The sequence below is a fragment of the Anolis carolinensis genome, chromosome 5 (assembly GCF_035594765.1).
Source record: "Anolis carolinensis isolate JA03-04 chromosome 5, rAnoCar3.1.pri, whole genome shotgun sequence".
Classification (NCBI taxonomy): domain Eukaryota; kingdom Metazoa; phylum Chordata; class Lepidosauria; order Squamata; family Dactyloidae; genus Anolis; species Anolis carolinensis.
In genome coordinates this window covers 180704003-180723531 of record NC_085845.1, presented here as the reverse complement: position 1 = coordinate 180723531, position 19529 = coordinate 180704003, and the positions used below count along the sequence as shown (strand labels likewise).

Sequence of the window (19529 nt, the reverse complement as noted above, 5' to 3'; positions counted from 1 at the left end):
GGGATATAGGGCCTACCTGGAAGGGCTCTTTGTATCTCTTGCTATTCATACTATGTTGCAAATACTCTGTCATAGAGATCCTTGGAAAAGCAGTGAGCTTTAAGTAACAGTTACCTGTAACTACATTTTAAGGTACCAGTGCTTAATACAGCTCTATCTTGAGGGCAGTACAACAAATAGAATAAACACTAGTTTGCTGATATACTAAGTAACAAATTTTAGATAGGGTTGTCGTATGTTTTCCGGGCTGTATGGCCATGTTCCAGAAGTATTCTCTCCTGACGTTTTGCCCATATCTATGGCGGGCATCCTCAGAGCTTGTGAGGTATTAGATACTTTTGGAAGAGACCTCATGGGCCAACCTCCTGCTAAGAAGCAGGAAAATCGCATTCAAAGCATCTCCGACAGATGGGAAATACTACTACTACTTGGTATCTAATATCAAGTAGATACTTTTAAATTTTAAATACAGTAGAGTCTCACTTATCCAACACTCGCTTATCCAATGTTCTGGATTATCCAACGCATTTTGTAGTCAATGTTTTCAATATATTGTGATATTTTGGTGCTAAATTCGTAAATACAGTAATTACTACATAGCATTACTGCATATTGAACTACTTTTTCTGTCAAATTTGTTGTATAACATGATGTTTTGGTGCTTAATTTGTAAAATCATAACCTAATTTGATATTTAATAGACTTTTCCTTAATCCCTCCTTTTTATCCAACATATTCGCTTATCCAATGTTCTGCCGGCCCGTTTATGTTGGATAAGTGAGACTACTGTACTTTCAAAAAGTTACTTTTGGGGACCTCTTAAGAGGCATTTTTTGCAGGAAGTTCTCATGTTTATGCATTTCATCTTATTGATCCTAGGGTTATTTTCCCCTTAAAAAGAAAAGTAATGGGAAAGAAATAAGCAATGCAAAAAGTTGACAAGTTAAACCTTTTCACTGTCATTTTGAATAACAGAAACGGGTTGCTTTTACACAATCCAATTACAAGAAACAAAAATGGACATATTGCTCCCAAGTCCTGTTCTTCTTAGTTTCTGTCTTTCCTAAGCCTTTCTCTTATTGTACATTGCAACATTACCCAGACTATTTGATGACGCATTGCTCATTTGACAGGAGAAAACCCTTGTCTTTTGTTGAACGTAGAGAAGCAAAGCCAAATCTTGGCATTTAGCCCAAGCTGATAGGACAGCAGGCTGGTGAATTCAGAAAAGGAGAAGGAAATATTTCACCAAGAGATTTGTTGGGGCTATAAGTCCAAATGATGAATGACAGGGCTTGGAATGGGAACAAGAACACCTTTGGAGCCTCTAATAAAAATGTATCAAGTAACCCTGCTCTGCTGCCATGACATCATGAGGGAAGAAGTTGCAGTTTACATGTGTTTTGCCTGATTTTATAGTTTTCCTTCCTGGAAAGTACCCAGGGCCAGTGAGAAGGAGTTTTGGTCTGTGTTGGAAGCCTTCCTATCATCATACAACTGGGAATATGGTTTGTCACTCTGCTGCAACATAAAATATCCCACGGCAATCTGATACCACCCAGAGATGTTAAACTGAAATGCCTCTGACCATTGGCCATGTTAGCTAAGGATGATGAAAGTCGTGGTTAAAAATCTCTTGAGGGTGCTAGGTTGCTCACCCATGCAGTAACCAGTTTGTCACTGATATAAATGTTTTTTAAATCATAGAATCATAGAGTTGGAAGAGACCTCATGAGCCAACCCCCTGCCAAGAAGCAGGAAAATCGCATTCAAAGCATCTCTGACAGATGGGAAATAATACTACTACTTGGGATGCATCTACACTTTAGAATTAATGCAGTTTGATACTTCTTTAACTGACATGATTCAATGCTATGGAATCATGGAAGTTTAAGTTTTACAAGGTCTTTAGACTTCTCTTCCAGAGTGCCAGTGCCCCAGGATTTGATAACATAGAGCAATGGCAGTTAAAGTGGTTTGAATTGCTTTAATTCTACTGTGTAGATGCACCATTGGTCTCTTCCAGTAGGGCTGTCTTATATTGTTTACCACATTTTTTCCCAAAGAAATAGGTTTCAGAAGATATTTGGGACTTAAAAATGCAGCCTTCATGCCATCTCTTTTTGACAGTTGTAGTTTGAAATGGTGAGTTTGTGCAACTGCTTCGGTCAGGATATTTCTTTATTTTATTTCTCCTCTTTCCTTGCTAAAGTTAGCTTGACAGACTATATGTTGAAAACACCTGGGCATCTGTTTAACTACAACACTGTTTGCTTGTTGCTGCTGCTATGTTATGTGGGATTTTCATACTGTGCAGCTCAATGTGGATTTTGTTCCTGCATATTCAAGTTTGAGTTTGTTTAATTTTCAGTTACATCTCCTTGGCTGTTTTAGTGTTGAGCACAGTTTTAAAAATAGCCTCTTTGGTCTTTTCTCGGTGGTCACTTCTCAAGGCGTATCGGATGTGCTGGGAGTGCTGGACCTGTGCCATATTTCTTACATATGTACTCTAATACATAGCAGCACCTGGGAGTTACATAAAAGGCCTCATTCATATGATGACTTGAATTGGTGCTCCTTCTGGAGGCCAAGAAAAAGTTCAAACTGTGTACTGGAGAATTAGCAGTGAGAGAGAGAGAGAGGGTGAAGGCTAAGAACCAAGTCTTTTCCTTTTCTTTTTGGTTCTTAGTGTATGTACTGTAGTGTAGTGAATTGAATGTTGGTTGGTGACCCTAGAGACCTGGGTTTGAATCCTTGCAATGATCCTTCCACTGAAGTTGATCCACAAGGATCTGCTTGGCTGTCTCTGTTTCCTACCTGATTCCTGTAGGGCTAGTAGAGATTATAATTTGCTTGTGAAGTCATCTGCTCGCCCACAGAAAACCATATTTAATAATTTAGAGCTTATCTGGTAGTAGTAATTTTTTGTGGGTAGTCAGCCTCTCCACTCCCGACATCCCCGTTGCCTTGGTGCTATAAGAGGGTTTTGTGAGACCAGTCACTTTTGTTGCTGCATGGTTTCGAGGCAACGGTGAAGCCACTTACCATATTTTCGTTCTTGTGGACCACTGGTTGGGAATCGCTGATCTACACTGTAGAATGAATGCAGTTTCTTACTTAACTTCTGTGACTCAGTGCCATGGAATCATCAGAGTTTTACAAAGTCTTTCACTTTCTCTGCCAAAGAGTGCTGGTGCTTGCCAAACTACAGATCCCAGGATTATAAAGCACCGAGCTGCTAAAGTGGTTTCAAACTGCATTCATTCTACAGGATAGTTACAGGCAGTACAAACATCTGACTTACAAATGACTCATAGTTAAGAACAGGGGTGAGATAACAGGTAGTGAGAGAAAACTACCCCTAGGAAAGGAAATTTCTCCTGAAACAGTTATCATGGCGAAAAGGTGTCTCAACTGAAGCTTTATCACCAATCCTTGCTTCCACAACAAGACAATTTTTTCAAAATCCAGTTATCACAGAGTCAGAATGTGAGGTGAAATCTTCTGAACAGGGGCACAGACAGCAAAACAAACACCACTGGAGTTTTAAAACTTCCTTATGCTTTCTAAAGCTCCCCCTCCCCCCTCCCCCCCTCTCTAGATAGATAGTGTATGTGTTTAAGGCTGGAGTTACACTTAAAAATTGGCCAACTTACAAACAAATTCAACTTAAAAACAAATGTATAGAACCTATCTTGTCCGTAATTTGGAGACTGCTGTATACTCTCAGTCCCATTAGGTTTACAAGAGACCTGTTGTCAGGATTTGGAAAGTTGCTAGCTGCTGACAGGTGATTTCCTAGGGTGAAAGTTATGAGGCTGTTGTGAAGAACACCTATCCTTTACTTAATGCTACTGCTCAAGTATGAGTCCTGATAATATTCAACTGACAATATGACATGTTTTAGCATCCACCCCCACTCCACTTTCATTGCCCTCCCTCTCATAGTTATAAATCACCACCATCGTCTGAACTTTGAGACATTTTGAAATAATGTGATGCTAGGAAATGGTGTATAGGTCTGTTTTCCAAAAAAGAAGTGCTCAATTAATTACAACACAGTTAAACACCCTTGTTCGGCTGCTCCACTCCATACTGTAGCCTACATATCTGTTAATCTGACCCTGGAATGAAACAGTGAATAATTCCTTCTCATTAATCAAGTTTGCAAAGATTGTTATAAAAGAAAATTACACAAAGGGCAGAGGGATGGCTTTCAACGTAATTCAAATGTGCTTGGTATTTAAACTTCTAAAATTGATATTGTCCTAAGGACACAAGAATGTAAAACTGGAACGGGAAAGAAATCTCCTTGGATGCCTATTGAGGCAAGCTTTTCGGTGGGGTGAAAAATGTGGAGCTCTTCCATTGCCAGGTTCAGCATTAAAGGAAGGGCTGCTTCTTAACCTAAGCATGAGAGAAGCAAGTCAGTGCAACATAACCAGGCCCTTGTTCATGTTATCCCATGGATCTGTGTAGAGGAAAGATTTAAGGGGTCATCGCTGCACTGCTGACTTGTTGGCCTGAAGGGTTCTGTTCTTAAACCTGGATAAATATAGATTGTGCAAATCTACTCTCAAGATTAGCTGCAACAGCTTCATCATCTATGGTGGATGTTTTTTTTCTCTTCTCTCCACCATTCTCTAAAGAAGAATGTGCTGTTTTGTGTAAAGCAGCAGGTTGCATTGTGTATTGTGTCCCTTAGCATTATAATGCTTGAGCCTTGCATAGATTTTTATATAGCACACATCACTTATTAGCACAGCTTTGTGAAATAGCCTGCAAGAGTTGCAAGTCTGCAGGTGTCTGTGTTGGTTTGTTTTTCCTGAGTGTATGGTATTATGTCTAAATTTAACTTCAGTCCTTTCCAAATAAAGCAAATCATTTAATTCAATAGGAATTTGGTAAGTATGTCTTGCTCAAGATTACCCATTGAGTTTCCATGGCCAATCAGGGGTTTAAACTCCAAGTTCATTACTCAAACCACTATGCCATGCTGGCTATAGTTCCATATTTAGGAGAAGAAGCTTGTAGACAGCTGAAGTTATAGAATGGATTGACCATTTTTGTTACAGGTTAGGCAGGCTGTTTTTGAATGGTCCCAGTAAATAGTGATTTAAAAAAAATACTCTGCAAGTTACATGTCCTTACTCTGCATGTTGGTTAAAACAACCCAAGCCATGCCTTGTAAGGATGGTTTTCTATCTGCAAGGAGTTTTCTGTAAATTAAATATTATTATTTTTTAGTGATTTCCAATCTATATCCATTCCTATCGCATTCTGTTGCATGGATGGACTATTCCTTTGCCTTCTAAATGCAGCAAAACCCACAACTCCTTTTCACTACACAATTATAATGCTATATTCTGCTTCCACTGCCATAGCTATGGGCCATGACTCCTGGGACTTGTGTTTGATGAGGCACTAGAGCTCCCAAGCTGGGAATATCGAATTGCATTTAACTGTACTGCAAATCCCAGATTTCCATTGGCATTTCCATGTCAGTTAACATGCAGTCATAATTCTGCAATGCGAAAAGGCCCCCAACTGCTAAGTCTTATGTAATTTTTTTGGTTTCTATTTTTAGCACAAAAATTGATCCTTGAGAATGAAAAAGTTCTGCATGTCTTCTGAAAGCATCTGATATTCTATCCATGAAACTAAGAGTGGCAAGTGATAATACCTGGATGGTATTTGTCTCGCCAAGCTGCTTCAAGACCCTTAGACCAGTGCTTGGAAAAACACATTTCTTAGACTGCAGTTACCAGAATCCCCACAGTTAGAAAGACTAGATTGTGCATACAACAAATCAATGGTCTCTGTTTGGGAAGGGCGACTTTTCATTTGCCAACTGTTCATTGTGTGCCAGCTTAGTGGCCTGTCAGAATATATTTGATCCCTGACACTGCTAATCTTACAGCTGTATACCCAATTATCCTTTGTGCTGGCTTATCATCACCAGCTGCAGCTTGCAAACAAAACAATGGGAAGAACAGCAACTTCAGATGACGGATGTGTGTTGTGTAAGTGGCACTGACTCATTTCTCCTGTTTGCTGTTCTGTTTCATAAACCAGGTGTGCACAAGTGAGAGATGGCTCAGCCTTGCACTTGCCAATACGCCAACAGCCATAACAGAGAGAGAAAGAGGGAGGAGAGATGAACGAACAAACGAGCAAATTAGGCTCTTTTTATCTGCCTCCCCAGGATTATTGCTAAATATGGTTCTGGATGTTTAGCCTTCATTGCAGATTCCAGTTTGCTCTAATGGAAGAAGTTTAGAAGAGAGGTGGGGAAAGGAGGTGAGGTCTTGGCAAGACAATAGGCAGTGGATTTTGTCTGAGAAATAACATTCTGCCATAAAGTAATTAATTAGATAAATGCACAGCAAGAAACAATATGACTTCTCTTTCTGCAGCTTCAAAGGGTAGGGCATGGAACAATGAATTCAAATTGCAAAAAAGGAGATTCTGACTAAACAGTAGGAAAGAAGCTTTTTGCAGTTATTACTATTTAACTGTTGAAACAAGCTCTCTGTTAGACACTCTATTGTTGAGATTTTTAAAAATAGGGATTAGATGCCCATCCCGCAGATCCCTTCAGAAGTGGATTTCTGCCCTGGCAGGGGACTGGATTAGATGACCCTTGGAGTTTCTTCTCTCCTTATGATTCAGTTGGAGCTGAATCAGAAATTTCCTAAAGAATTACATTTTTTCCCTCAAACATAGGGCCACATCTAGCATTATGTTGTGTGAGGTGTCCAGTGTCCACCTTGGATAGTAGGGCATAACTATTCCTCAGAGGGCTGCAACACTGACACCTCAGCTCTCCACATTATTTTTAGAGGGTTACTATTTCTACTGCCTTTCTTCCCTTCCTTAATATTGTCAAAATGTAATACATATGTGTGTGTGTTTAAAAATAGGGACTCTTGAAGTATATGCAAGAGGTCAAACTACAAAGCCATTTATTCTCTTCCAATTCACTTGTCTTCATCCACTGGAGTCACTCCTAAGATGAACCTATCGCTTTGAAAAGCAACATGAAACAGATTCATGCGGCGAGTGATAGGGCCCTAGGCTGTCATGTCATTTTTTCTGAAAAATGTCAGGATTGTATTCCACCCAATCCCCCATATCAGATTGATGTTAAGCACACTGTCTAAACTATGTGCAAATGTGTACCAAAAATGAGGAAGCTAATAGCATTCTCGGTCACCTTCCAGATAAGGCACTTACATGTCATGTTCTTTTTTTCTGATTTTTTAACTTGAGCGAGAACAGAACCTGTGTGAGAATGAAGCAGCTTCTTTTAAATTAGTCCTTTTGAAAGAAAAAATTAATTTTATTATGGACAGGTTCAATACTATTTTCATCTTTATATTCTTGCTTTCCCCCTCCAGATATCTTAAAATTAAAATGATTACAGTGCCATACAAAAGGTAGACATTAAAATACAATTAAACTGTTACCAAAATTAAAACAAGCATAATAAAAGGACAAAGAGCAGTTTTAAACAGTACAAATTAAAACAATACAGCATTTTAAAAAGCTCTTCCTTCAGAAGCCTTCAGTTCTAAAAGCCTATTAGAATAAAAACAATATTTACCTGTCAATGGAAGGAGCCCCCAACTCACAATGGGTTAAACGCTTGTGCTGGCAGGACTGCTGACCAACAGGTTGGTGGTTTGAATATGGGGAGAGCGGGTGAGCTCCCTCTGTCAGCTCCAGCTCACCATGTGGGGACATGAGAGAAGCCTCCCACAAGGATGGTAAAGCATTAAACATCTGGGCGTCCCCTGTGCAGACAACCAATTCTCTTACACCAGAAGTGATTTGCAGTTTCTCAAGTCACCCCTGATGTGAAAAAAACAAACAAACTGTCAATGGAAAGATAGCAAGGAGAGGGCCATGGTAGCCTTCCTAAGGATAGAGATCCAGAGTTTAGAAGCAGCCTCATGTTCCTATATCTGTGAATGTGGTGCAATTGAAAGAAGGGCTTCTATTGAATGTCTCAGGAGTCAGGCATGATGGAGAAATATGGTTGAGCACACTATTGGTCAGTGTGATAGTTTGCTATTGTTTGTGGAGATGTAGCTTTGATGCATGTATGCTAGAGACAAGATACATCTAGCTGTTATTCAGCTTATAGAAATGCAGTCTGTGTCTATGTCTTATATGATCTAAGGGGATATTTATTCTCTGTATGTCCCCATTGCTATGCTGTCCCAGTCTGAAAGTCTTATATGGCCTTAGAGGACCTAACCAGCACATTGAATTGTGTCGGCTGTTGCAAATAGGGAGAGTCTGGTTCCCTTTAGCCAGCTCCAGTTAACAACCTGGCTGCAGCTCTTTGAACTGGCTGGAGTTTCTGTACACTCTTCAATTACAGTAATCTAAACTGGATATAACTAAAGCATGTGGCATCGTTGCCAAATCTGACACCTCAAGAAATGAGCACAGCTGGTACACAAACCTAGCACATCCCAGACAAGTGTCCTCTCATTTATGACAGCCCTCTTGTAAAACGATGTATTCCCAATATGTCCACATTGCTATGCTGTCCCTCCTTGAAGTGCATCTGTAATTTACATTTCCAGAAACACCAGTTAAGGAAAAGATTATGCCACTGGAGACCTTGGCAAAAATTGTCCCCTTTCTGACTGAAATATCCCTTGCACTCAAGACTGAAAAAAAGACATGAAAAATAAGGCATGTAAATTTGTGTTAGCTATTTGAAAATAAGCCAGCTGAATGGCACAAAATTGCACTAGCTTTTGAAGCCCAGTGGTGCTTTTATCAAGCAAAGATGATTAAAGGGCAAAAAATGATGGGGTCATTGCAACGTCTGCATTTTGCTTGAGATGTTTGCTTAAGATGGCCTCAAGGGAGGGTTGATGCAGGTAGAGGCCACAGCCCTTCTTGGACGTAAGAGGGTTTGGAACAAAACCCATAAAAGAAATGCAATAAAATGTCCTACTCCATTAGCAGCAGTTGCTTTGAGGTCTGGGCTCCTCTTCAAAGGTTCCTGTTCCTGTAATGGGTGTAGCATACTAGAGCAGCTGCCTTGCTTGAACTAACCCAGTAGGAACCAAAGGGGAGGTTATCCTGGGAAAATATTCATTGCCATTGAAGATATAGAATCATAGAAGCATAGAATAGTAGAGTTGGAAGAGACCTCATGGGCCATCCAGTCCAACCCCCCGCTAAGAAGCAGGAAATCGCATTCAAAGCACCCCCGACAGATGGCCATCCAGCCTCTGCTTAAAAGTCTCCATATGGAATGAATTTTCTGAGGGGTTTTATAGTTCTCCCTCTTTATTGGATTTAACTGACTGCCTGATGATCTCTGTGTCTGTAGGTATATACAGAGGGATCTCTTCCAGTTGCTCTGTGGTTTGGTTAGTCTTTCTTAACTTTGTTGCTGATAGTGTTCTTTCCTCATGTTTGTCTTGTAGAATTTATTGCCACATACTTTTAATTCATAATTATAGTCAAATTGGAAAGAATCTAATGAAAAATCTGTAAACTTTTGGTGTAAACTTTTGGTAAAAGTAGAGGAGGTGAAATATAGGCAACCATGTACATATGAGAAAAAAATATACAACGGTGGTCTTGCTGAACAGATTGAGTTTAATAGTTAGGCTTCACTGAGGTTGCAAACAATTCCTAGTCCTGTTTTAAGATCTAATAGTACTTGCACATATGAGTCAGTTATGATTGCTTGTTCCCATGCCAGTGGGGTGATAAGTTTGCTTCAGGTTTTAGTCCAAGTTTTAAGGTAAAGGTAAGGGGTTTCCCCCGACATTAAGCCTAGTTGTGTCTGACTCTGGGGATTGGTGCTCATCTCCATTTCTAAGTCAAAGAGCTCGCATTGTCCGTAGAGGCCTCCAAGGTCATGTGGCCAGCGTGACTGCATGGTCCACCGTTAACTTCCTGCCGAAGCGGTACCTATTGATCTACTCACATTTGCATGTTTTTGAACTGCTAGGTTGGCAGAAGCTGGGGCTAACAGCAGGAGCTCACTCCGCTCCCAGGATTCAAACCACTGATCTTTCAGTCAGCTAGTTCAGCAGCTCAGTTGTTTAATCTTCTGCGCCATTGGGGACTTTACAAATATGTGCAAATTGGAAACACTCAATATGCATTCTAATATCCAAGAAAGGGAAGATTGGGAATTGCAGGAACGACCAGACTATTGTACTGATTCCCCAGGAAGGTGATAATATGCTTAAGATTTTACAAAATCTTTTACCATATATGGATCGAGAAATGCCAGATATCTAAGCTGGATTTCAACATGGAAGCGACACTAGGGGTCATATTTCAAACACATATTTGATAATGAAGTGCACTACAGATTCCAGAAGAAAATCAAACAATGCTTTTTAGATTATAGAAATGCCTTTGATTGTGTGGATCATAAAAATATGCTTTACTCTAAAAGCAATGAGAGTAAAATTCAACATCTGATGAATTCCCTGTTCAGGACTGTGAGGAAATTGAGTGATTTCTAATGGTCCAGTAAGGTTGTAGCTGTATCTTTTAAATGTATACACAGAACATAAAGGGTAAAGAAGTGATAAAATAGTGGGAAGGAATATCAACAACTTAAAAGGTCCAAATGGCACTGTATTACTAACAGAAAATAGCAAATATTTGGAAGGACTCTTAATGAAAGTTAAGGAAGAAAGTGCTAAAGCAGGATTACGGCTAAATGTTAAGAAAACAAAACTGCTGACAAGAGATTTTTCATTTAATTTTAAAATGAGTGATTGGTTAAAGGTATTCTATACCTTGGCTCAGTCATTAATCAAAATGGTGACTGTAATCAAAAAATCAGAAGACTCAGAAAGGCAGCTTTAAAGAAACGACTGTAGATAAAATCATCTAGTGTAAAGATACGTATCATTAAATACCAAAGTCAAATTCATCCATGCCGTACTATTTCCATTTTCTATGTAAGGATGTAAAAAGTGGATAGTGAATAAAGCTGATAGGAAAGGTAACTCACTTGAAATGCATGCTGGAGGAGAGGGCTGCAGATACAGTAGTCTCACTTATCCAACATAAACGGGCGGGCAGAACGTTGGATAAGCGAATATGTTGGATAATAAGGAGGGATTAAGGAAAAGCCTATTACACATCAAATTAGGTTATGATTTTACAAATTAAGCACCAAAACATCATGTTATACAACAAATTTCACAGAAAAAGTAGTTCAATATGCAGTAATGCTATGTAGTAATTACTGCATTTACGAATTTAGCACCAAAATATCATGATGTATTGAAAACCTTGACTACAAAAATGCATTGGATAATCCAGAACGTTGGATAAGCGAGTGTTGGATAAGTGAGACTCTACTATAATAATTATGTAATAAGACTTTATTTATAATCCTACCCTATCTCCCCTTGGGGACTCAGGGCGGTTCACAACAAATAGCAACCATTCAATGCCATAAAGTGCAACTAAAAAACAACAACATGAATCAAGCTTTAATTGTGCGAAGGCACTCCTGGTCACCACCAACAATTAAGGCTCCAGGGTCAGCAATGAATCCAGGATCACCCCAGCTGTGTACCTGTGTCTTCAGGTGGAATTAACCCCATTCAGCACAGGTTGTATCCCTATACCTTGATCTGCCTTCCGGCTGACCAGGAGTATCTCTGTCTTTTTATGATTTAGTTTCAATTTCTTAGCCCTCATCCAGTCCATTACTGATGATAGGCACCAGTTCAGGACAAGGACAGCATCCTTGGCTTTTGGTGGAAAGGAGTAATGGAATTGGGCATCATCTACATATATGTGACACCAAACTCCAAAACTCCAGATGATCTCAGCCAATGGTTTCATGTAGATATTAAACATCATGGGGAACACAGGCTACAGGCCAGGGGGTCAAACAGGAGTCACCCATCACCACCTTCTGGGCCCAATCCTCCAGAAAGAAGCAGAGCCATTATAGAACAGTGCCTTTAGGCACCATCCCGGAGAGACAACCCAGAAAGATATTTAGATGCTATCTAAAGCCGCTGAAAAGTCCAGGAAAACCAACAGGAACACACTCCCCCATCTAGTTCTCTTCGGAGATCATCTAGACAAATCAGAGCAAATTAAAAGCCCTTTTAAAGTTATAGTGCTATGATTTCATTCTAACTGGGAGCTTCCTAGAGAAGCTCTTTGTCTAAAAATTTCAGGTTACCCATTCTTAAACTATAAAATCCTGGAAGACAGTTCTGTGGGTGTCATAGACTGTGAAAAAAAGACAAATAAATGGGTCTGAGCTTGAACTTCCGTTAGAAGTGAAACTAACTAAACCAATACTATTATATTGGAATATATCATGAGATGTTATGACTCAGTGGAAAAGATGATAGTGCTGAAAAGGGTAAAGGAGGTAATAAGGAGACCACCTTACAGATGGATTGACTCAAATCAAGGAAGCCAAGGAGGCCCTGAGTTTGCAAAACCTGAGCAGAACCGTTGACCAAGGCTTTTGGAAGTCTGTCATTTGTAGTAGGATCAAAGGATGCTAATGCAAAGGATCAAAGTCAATGTGATGCCACATAAAAGCAATCCATGGCTCTGAATCTGTTCAGGGATATGGCTAAATTTCTCCTTTAAAGTTTTAAAACCCAGAGCGGACTCAGTGCTCCCTGGCATGGGAGCTATCAGCAAATAGTGTGCAAAGCCCTCATCTCCTTCCAGGGTCTAGAAAAGTAAAATGCCATTTCAGTTATAGTAATTCAAAGGCGCTAATGCAAAGGATACTGATCAATCATACTTATCAGGGCAGGTGCTTCCTGTGTCTTTATGTATTCAGATTGGAATTTATTCATCCTATTGACATGTTGAAAATGGTTCAAAATAGATTCAAACAGAACTTGTTCTGCATTTGCAAAGGGGGTTGCAGTGCTACTGTATGAACTTGCATAATAATGAGGATGTCTAATTAAGCTGAAACATCATGCCCTTTTAATTATGCAATTAAGATGTGGAATTACATAATTAAGGCATGTAATTACATGATGAAAAAATGTTATGAAATTTTCTACTACTTAGTGACATTGCATTTTAAACTTGGGGGGAAACCCCTACGTATTACCTCTTAGAATGCAGTAAATGTTACTACTAAATTTGTAGAAAATATGGAAGAAGGAATATTTTCCCATAGTTAACAAGGGAGACATTGCAGAATGTGTAAACTTCTAAAAGTGTTATTGCATTTACAGGACACAAATTTTCAGAAATACAGGTTACAAAGCTGCTTTTCCCATTGATTCCTAGTCTGATGGTCTCATTTAAATCTGATAATTATGTAACCTTTCAATTTAAAACATGCACTATGGTCTTAAATAATTTCTCTCACTTTTTTCCTTTTTTTAACCTTTGTATTTGCAAACATCACCCAAGAGTTAACATTGCTGCCCTATCCCTGATAGTGTTTCTCTTTCATAAAATTGACTACAAGGTCGTTGGTTCTGCTGATTTAAGGATTCTGTGGCATACATTTCCCAAAAGTAACATTTCCAAGGTCTGCTATCAGCCACAGGGCAGACCAATGCAGGACGTAATCGTACCCTGCTATGTGTTGTCCTTTCTTGAATATTATGAGGAAGAGAAGATCAAAGAGGCACATAATAGCATTACATTATGCGCCTCAGTCATAATGTCTAGTTAAGCTTGGTATGTACTGGTTGCAGGTAGGTGTAAAATTTGTCTCTACCAGAAGGAATTTATTCTGTAAATTCTATTGGTTTGGTTGGTACAAGACAATGCCATACATACGTGTTGAAATCTCAATCTTCGCTGATATGTACAGCAGTTGAACATTCCTGAAGTTGGTGTAATATTTAGAGAATGAGCTCTGTTGCAGTAAAAATATACAGATATTTAGAAGTACAACATCAAATGTGATTTCTTCATTGAAATTCAACATCAGTAGGTCACACATTAGTATGTAGTAAGCAAGTATTTCAGTTTTCCTCTGCCAGATTAGATAATGTGTGAAAGTCTTTTTAAATACTATTTTATGATATTCTGCACCCAGCACTTGTCACGTAGTACATAGTACATTTTTGCATAATATAAATGAATATGTTTTAACATACATAAAGCAGGCACTATAAATAGAACAAGGAAGACTTATCTAATGTATTACTTCCATTGCCTAAAATGTGGTAGGTACTGTATTGCCATAGTCTATATGCTGTACATACCTTCGTTTTGATATGCAGACTTTATATGAGAAACTTCCACATATTATACCTGTTTGGTGAGCATTGGTATTTATTTATGTATTTATTTATTCAAATATTTTTATTCTGCCTATATCATAGTGTCTCAGGATAATGCACTGTAGTGTAAGTACTGTAGTTTAAAACAATTTAGAATTTAAGATGACAAGAGAGGGTTTACCAGGCCAAAAACACATTAAACAAGTTTTAAAAGTTGCTTCTACATCTGCATATACAATTTGGAAAGATTAGTTAACATAAAAAGGTATGCTTTAACTTGATACCAGAATGAAACCTGTGTTGGCTCCAATTGGGCCTCCAAATGGGAGGAATCTCACAAATAGAAGCCATGGCAGAGAAGGTCATTTCCCATATTTTCTCATAATGTGTTCTTAAATTTTTCCGCTTGGAAAAGTTTAGACATGATAAATTTTTATGTGATCCCAGGTATATATGTATATAAAATAAGTTTTAAAAAATCTAACATTTGCTGATAATAAACCAACATTTGGAAGGCTGATTTTGTTTTTTTATGAAGTACAAGGCGCCCCCGGTGACGCAGCGAGTTAAACCCTTCTCCATGCAGTCATGCTGGCCACATGACCTTAGAGGTATCTACGGACAACACGGGCTCTTAGGCTTAGAAATGAAGATGAGCACTAACCCCCAGAGTCAGACACGACTAGACTTAATGTCAAGGGAAAACCTTTAGCTTTATCTATGAAGCATTTTCTGCAGAGTCCACCGTAAACACTGCACAACAGATTCATGGAATGCCTACAATAGCTACTAGGTGATATTCAGAAAACTTTTCCTGTTGCCAAATGTTTCCGTACCACAACAGTGAGCTAAGGGGACCCCATTTGGGGTCGAGACCCACAGTTTCAGAAGTAGGGATCTAGAGATGCAGTTTCTGGCATCTCTGTGCAGTTGGCAAGAGAAAAGAAGGAAAAATCCATGCACTTTATAAAACATGAGACATTTTCTGTTTTGTTGACCATTCATTAAAAGATCACGAAGACTCAGCTCATTGTGATATCATACTGCCAGCTGTTCCAATCTGGCAGAGACAGTCCTAATTAATCATTTGTAATATCACTTTTTCAGGTGAAATGTCCCATTTCCTCTCATCTTCTGTTTTCACATTTTGACCTCTGCTTACTTCAGTTGCAGGGAAAGGACAGGGCAGCAGGGGAAGAAAGATTCAGTAGATTCAGGCAAAAGCAAACTGCTGCAGTCTCTCCTAGGTTGGGTGTTCTTCTTCACTGATAACTTTTGCCAACTTGACTATAGTGTAATGATGAGGTAAGATGTATATAAAGTCAGATCAAAGGCACTAGTTTTTTGGGATTTCAAGAACACAAACCTTGTATTTCAAACTTCCTCACATATACATTCAGCAATTATTTATTCTGTTATAGGTTGACCCATCCAAAGTCCATCTGTATGTGGCTTGGACAACAAAAAGCCAAGGAAGTTACTGCAATAAATAATAAATATATTTAAAAAAAGAATAATGTCGTTTGAAATAACTGTAGAAAAGGAGACATAATATTTTCCTTCTGAAATAAACAAAATAAGACATCTAGAAACTAAGATTAAACATTGGCTAAAATGTGAGAGCTAGTATAGATTCCATAGTCTGGAGTGGTAGCAATGTGGAATCCATTCTGCAATTGTGTTGGCCACTGTGTGGAAATCATTCATCAAGGCTCAGAGGACTATTTGAGTGGTCTACGGCTACCTAAAAGCCTAGAAATCTGATTTTATTCAGGTGTGTGAGTTTGCTGTTCTTGAGTTGCTAGCTTTTTATTCTGAGAGAAAGAGACACCAAATCTTGGAATGAAAAGGTGTCTGATAAATGCCTGCCATGTCTTATAACTGCAAATATTGTTTGGAAGAGAAATTCATCAGAGCCTGAAAGTAACACATTGCAGCAGAGGGAATTTCCAGAGATTTGGGAGCTGTACATATTGAAATAAATTGATTTTCATCCCATCAGCTTTCTTCAGCATAACAAACATGACAAATTCCTATTTTGATTGTGAATAATGACAGCAAGCTAGGTTTTAAAAAATGAACAAGTAAAGAATTACCTGTTAAAAGAACATTTCAAGCTCTGGTTTTTACATGGTCTTTAGTTATCACAAGTTTTATAGCTCTCTTCCTTTTAATTCTTGGACTTTCTAATTTAGCAAAAATGTATTTTATTTTTACTGGGTTATTTTAGAATTTCTGAGATGTTTTAATTTCTTCTGTACTGTGGAACTGAATTTTACCATTTCATGTTACGAACTGCTTTGGGAGACTCTAGTCTTAAATATCAAGAAAATACATTTAAAGAAAGAAATAACATTTCCTTTGCTCTAACATGGCTTTCTTTCACCTTTCCTTTCAGGTATTCCACTTTTTCATACTCAAGGCTGCAGAATGTGGGCATCCGCCATCCTCCCCCATTGCCTTTCATTGGAAATCTACTATACTTCCGCAAGGTAAGAAGCTCTGAGTCCCTCGACGGGGGAGAGAGAGTGGGATATAAACCAAAGTAAACAAATAAATAAATAAGTTATTTGAGTGATATCTATTGCTGCATAACTTAAATATATTTGCATATCTCTACCAATCTCTTGCCTTTCGAACACCTTGTAGTTGAAGTTGACATGAACACACAGGGGAAGGTGTGTGGGGATTTTTCAGCTTTACAAATATCTTATATTCAACTCCAAAATCTAGTATTCTATAAGAAAAAACAAAAGGTGAAACCTAGAAATAGGGTTTTAATTTAGGTTTGTGAACTGTTGAGTGTTTGTAAGCTACCAAATGAGAAACTTCAGGTGTAACTTACAGATGAGTTGATTTTTATACACCATTCAGCTCCTTGCTAGTTCTTGTGACCCCTCTACCCTGAAGACTTTCCTACTGACATTCAGATTTTTTTTTTCAGTTTTAAAAGTCATGCTTCATTGGTCACAATTCTGTTCTCCAAATGCAAAAAGTATACATGTAGATGACATATATACTACAGAAACCAGATGCTCTAAATGACAATATTGTTCTGATTGCAAAATTTTGATATCATACATAAGGGTGATTGTAAACCTAAGATTTCATAAAAGTGTAGAATCATAGATTTGAAAAAGTCTACAAGGGCCATCTAGTCCAACCCCCTGCCATGCAGGAGCGCACAGGCAAAACACCCCTTTCAGATGGCCATTCAGCCTCTGCTTGATTTTGTAGGATTTGGTAGCCATGTAAGTTTGTAAACACCTATAAAATGTATGTGGGATTGGCTTGGTTGATGTTCCATGTTTGAATGAAACAAATTTGACTGGGAACACTTGACAGTCTTAATTTCTCTCCTCTCATACACACGTCAGGTTGCATGCAAAATGAAACCAACCAGGAAATATTCTCAAGGAAGTTGAAGTTTGATTATTATCACTCTTGAATTCTGAAGCAAAAAGTTTGGCACAAATGGTTTCATAATTATTGAAGTGCTACAGGCTTTATTTCAGAAGAAGGAACAGTTAAAACCACCTTTGAGCATTTCTTGCCTAAGAAAATCCTATGAAATTCATGGGGCCATTGTAAGTTGATGAGAGACTTGAAGACACATGCACATATTCATGAAAGAGAATTCAAAACAGCTGAATTGCATCAACTGCAAAATAGATGAGTGAGCTTGGCATACTTATTCTTTTCTCTTTTCTTTGTGTTTATACTTTGTGCTCTGCTTTAGAGCCAGATCTTTCCAAACTGCATACCCACCATCATTATTTAAGACAGAAGTTGGCAAAATGTGGCCCTCCAGCTGTTGCTGGCCAGAAGCTCTCTGTATTACTCACCATTGCTTAGACTTTAGTTCAAAAACATCTGGAGAATTGCCCACTTTTTTTTTAAGGTAAGGGATAGAGAACATGTATTGCATGCAAATGATCCTGAGTTTAATGCACAGCATCTTCAAGCAGAGCAAAACTAATCTCCTCAAATCTGTGGAATCCACCAGAAATATTTTGGCTTGGGGGACATTCTCCCAAAATCTTTAGGAGCTATAGAATATGTAGGTCCTTAATGTAGAACTGGTAGTGCTGCCAAGGGATGGCCTGGGATGTCTGTGTATGAGTGTTTGTTGTGGTCAGTGAACTTCAGTATTTTGAAGCAACATCACTTTCCTGCATTTGGAGAGATCAATACAAGAATTTTCCCTTTGTTTGACTTGACTTGATGAATAAAATGAAATTCCTTTCAATCATCCTAATCCAGTCAGAAGAGTCTATACCTTTTTCAGCTACTTTTAAATATCTGAGGTTTCTAATTTTCCCTCTCACTTTCCTCCTTTGTCCCACAGTCACTGCAGAATGAATCCAGAGTTCAAAAGTAGTTTGCACTAAATTATTTCAGCAAAAGAGGAGAGCAGATGAGAGACATTTCCAGGAGACCCAGGCAAAAGCAAACTGCTTCAGCCCTCTCCTAGTTTGTGTGCCCATTAATGAATTTTTACATCCTGACCGGACTCTGACTTGGACACACATATCTAGTTTTCATCTGTAAAATGTTGGAAGAGATGCAAATTTAAAACTGCAAGGTACCCGACATACGACTTTCAGGTCGGTCTGCATCTAATAACCATTGTCTATTTTCCTTTGTTCCTTCTTTACGAAGCCTTCCTTCCTTTCTTTCCTTTCCTTTCCTCTCCCCACCCCACCCCACTATTTTATTTTATTAGCCTGGCCGTTGACAGGCTGCGTGCTGCTTCCCTGCCTTGAATTTTAATGGAGACATCACTCTTTCTTTAGCTTCTCTCTGAGTGGACAGGATATTCTTTGTTTGCTCTGTTTATTCCTGTCTGGCCTACTTGTAGCTCCTGGTCGGCTGCTTCTTCTGAGTGGCCCACTTTGGTTGAATGGAAAACGGGGACAGACTGTTGGGGGCGGGGAAGAAGAGCGGGGAGAGCTTTGTCTCACTTACTTTTGGTCTGGCTGGACTGGACTGTTTTATAGCTGTTGGGGAGACAGGGACTGAGAGGCAGGGCAGGAAGGAGGGTGTAAATGCTACTCGTTCTTCCTCCCACCACATCTGTCCCTAACATCCTTTGATAAGCAAAGGAACGACAAAATGCAAAGTGGTGCAGGGCAATGCTGGCAGAGTCCTGGAGCCGGAATGATATTCTTTCATCTTCAAAGCACACAAGCTATAGAAAGTTGATACTGGAAATGAGTAAATGGAATAGGTCTGTGAAGAGGGGGAAAAAAAGGAGCTGAAGTGCAAGAAGTGTTTTGTCTGTACTCA

At 38.9% G+C, this 19529-nt stretch overlaps 1 protein-coding gene across 6 annotated transcripts in view; it reads left to right on the top strand.

Moving 5' to 3' along the window:
• The window catches only part of tbxas1 (thromboxane A synthase 1), a 276173-nt gene that overhangs the window by 42937 nt on the left and 213707 nt on the right, over window positions 1-19529 (top strand). For all 6 annotated transcript variants that reach the window (XM_008110550.3, XM_008110549.3, XM_008110551.3 and 3 more), the window contains one exon: window positions 16639-16732. In XM_008110550.3, the coding sequence (XP_008108757.1) occupies window positions 16639-16732 (94 nt within the window). The remainder of the gene's footprint in view (window positions 1-16638; window positions 16733-19529) is intronic.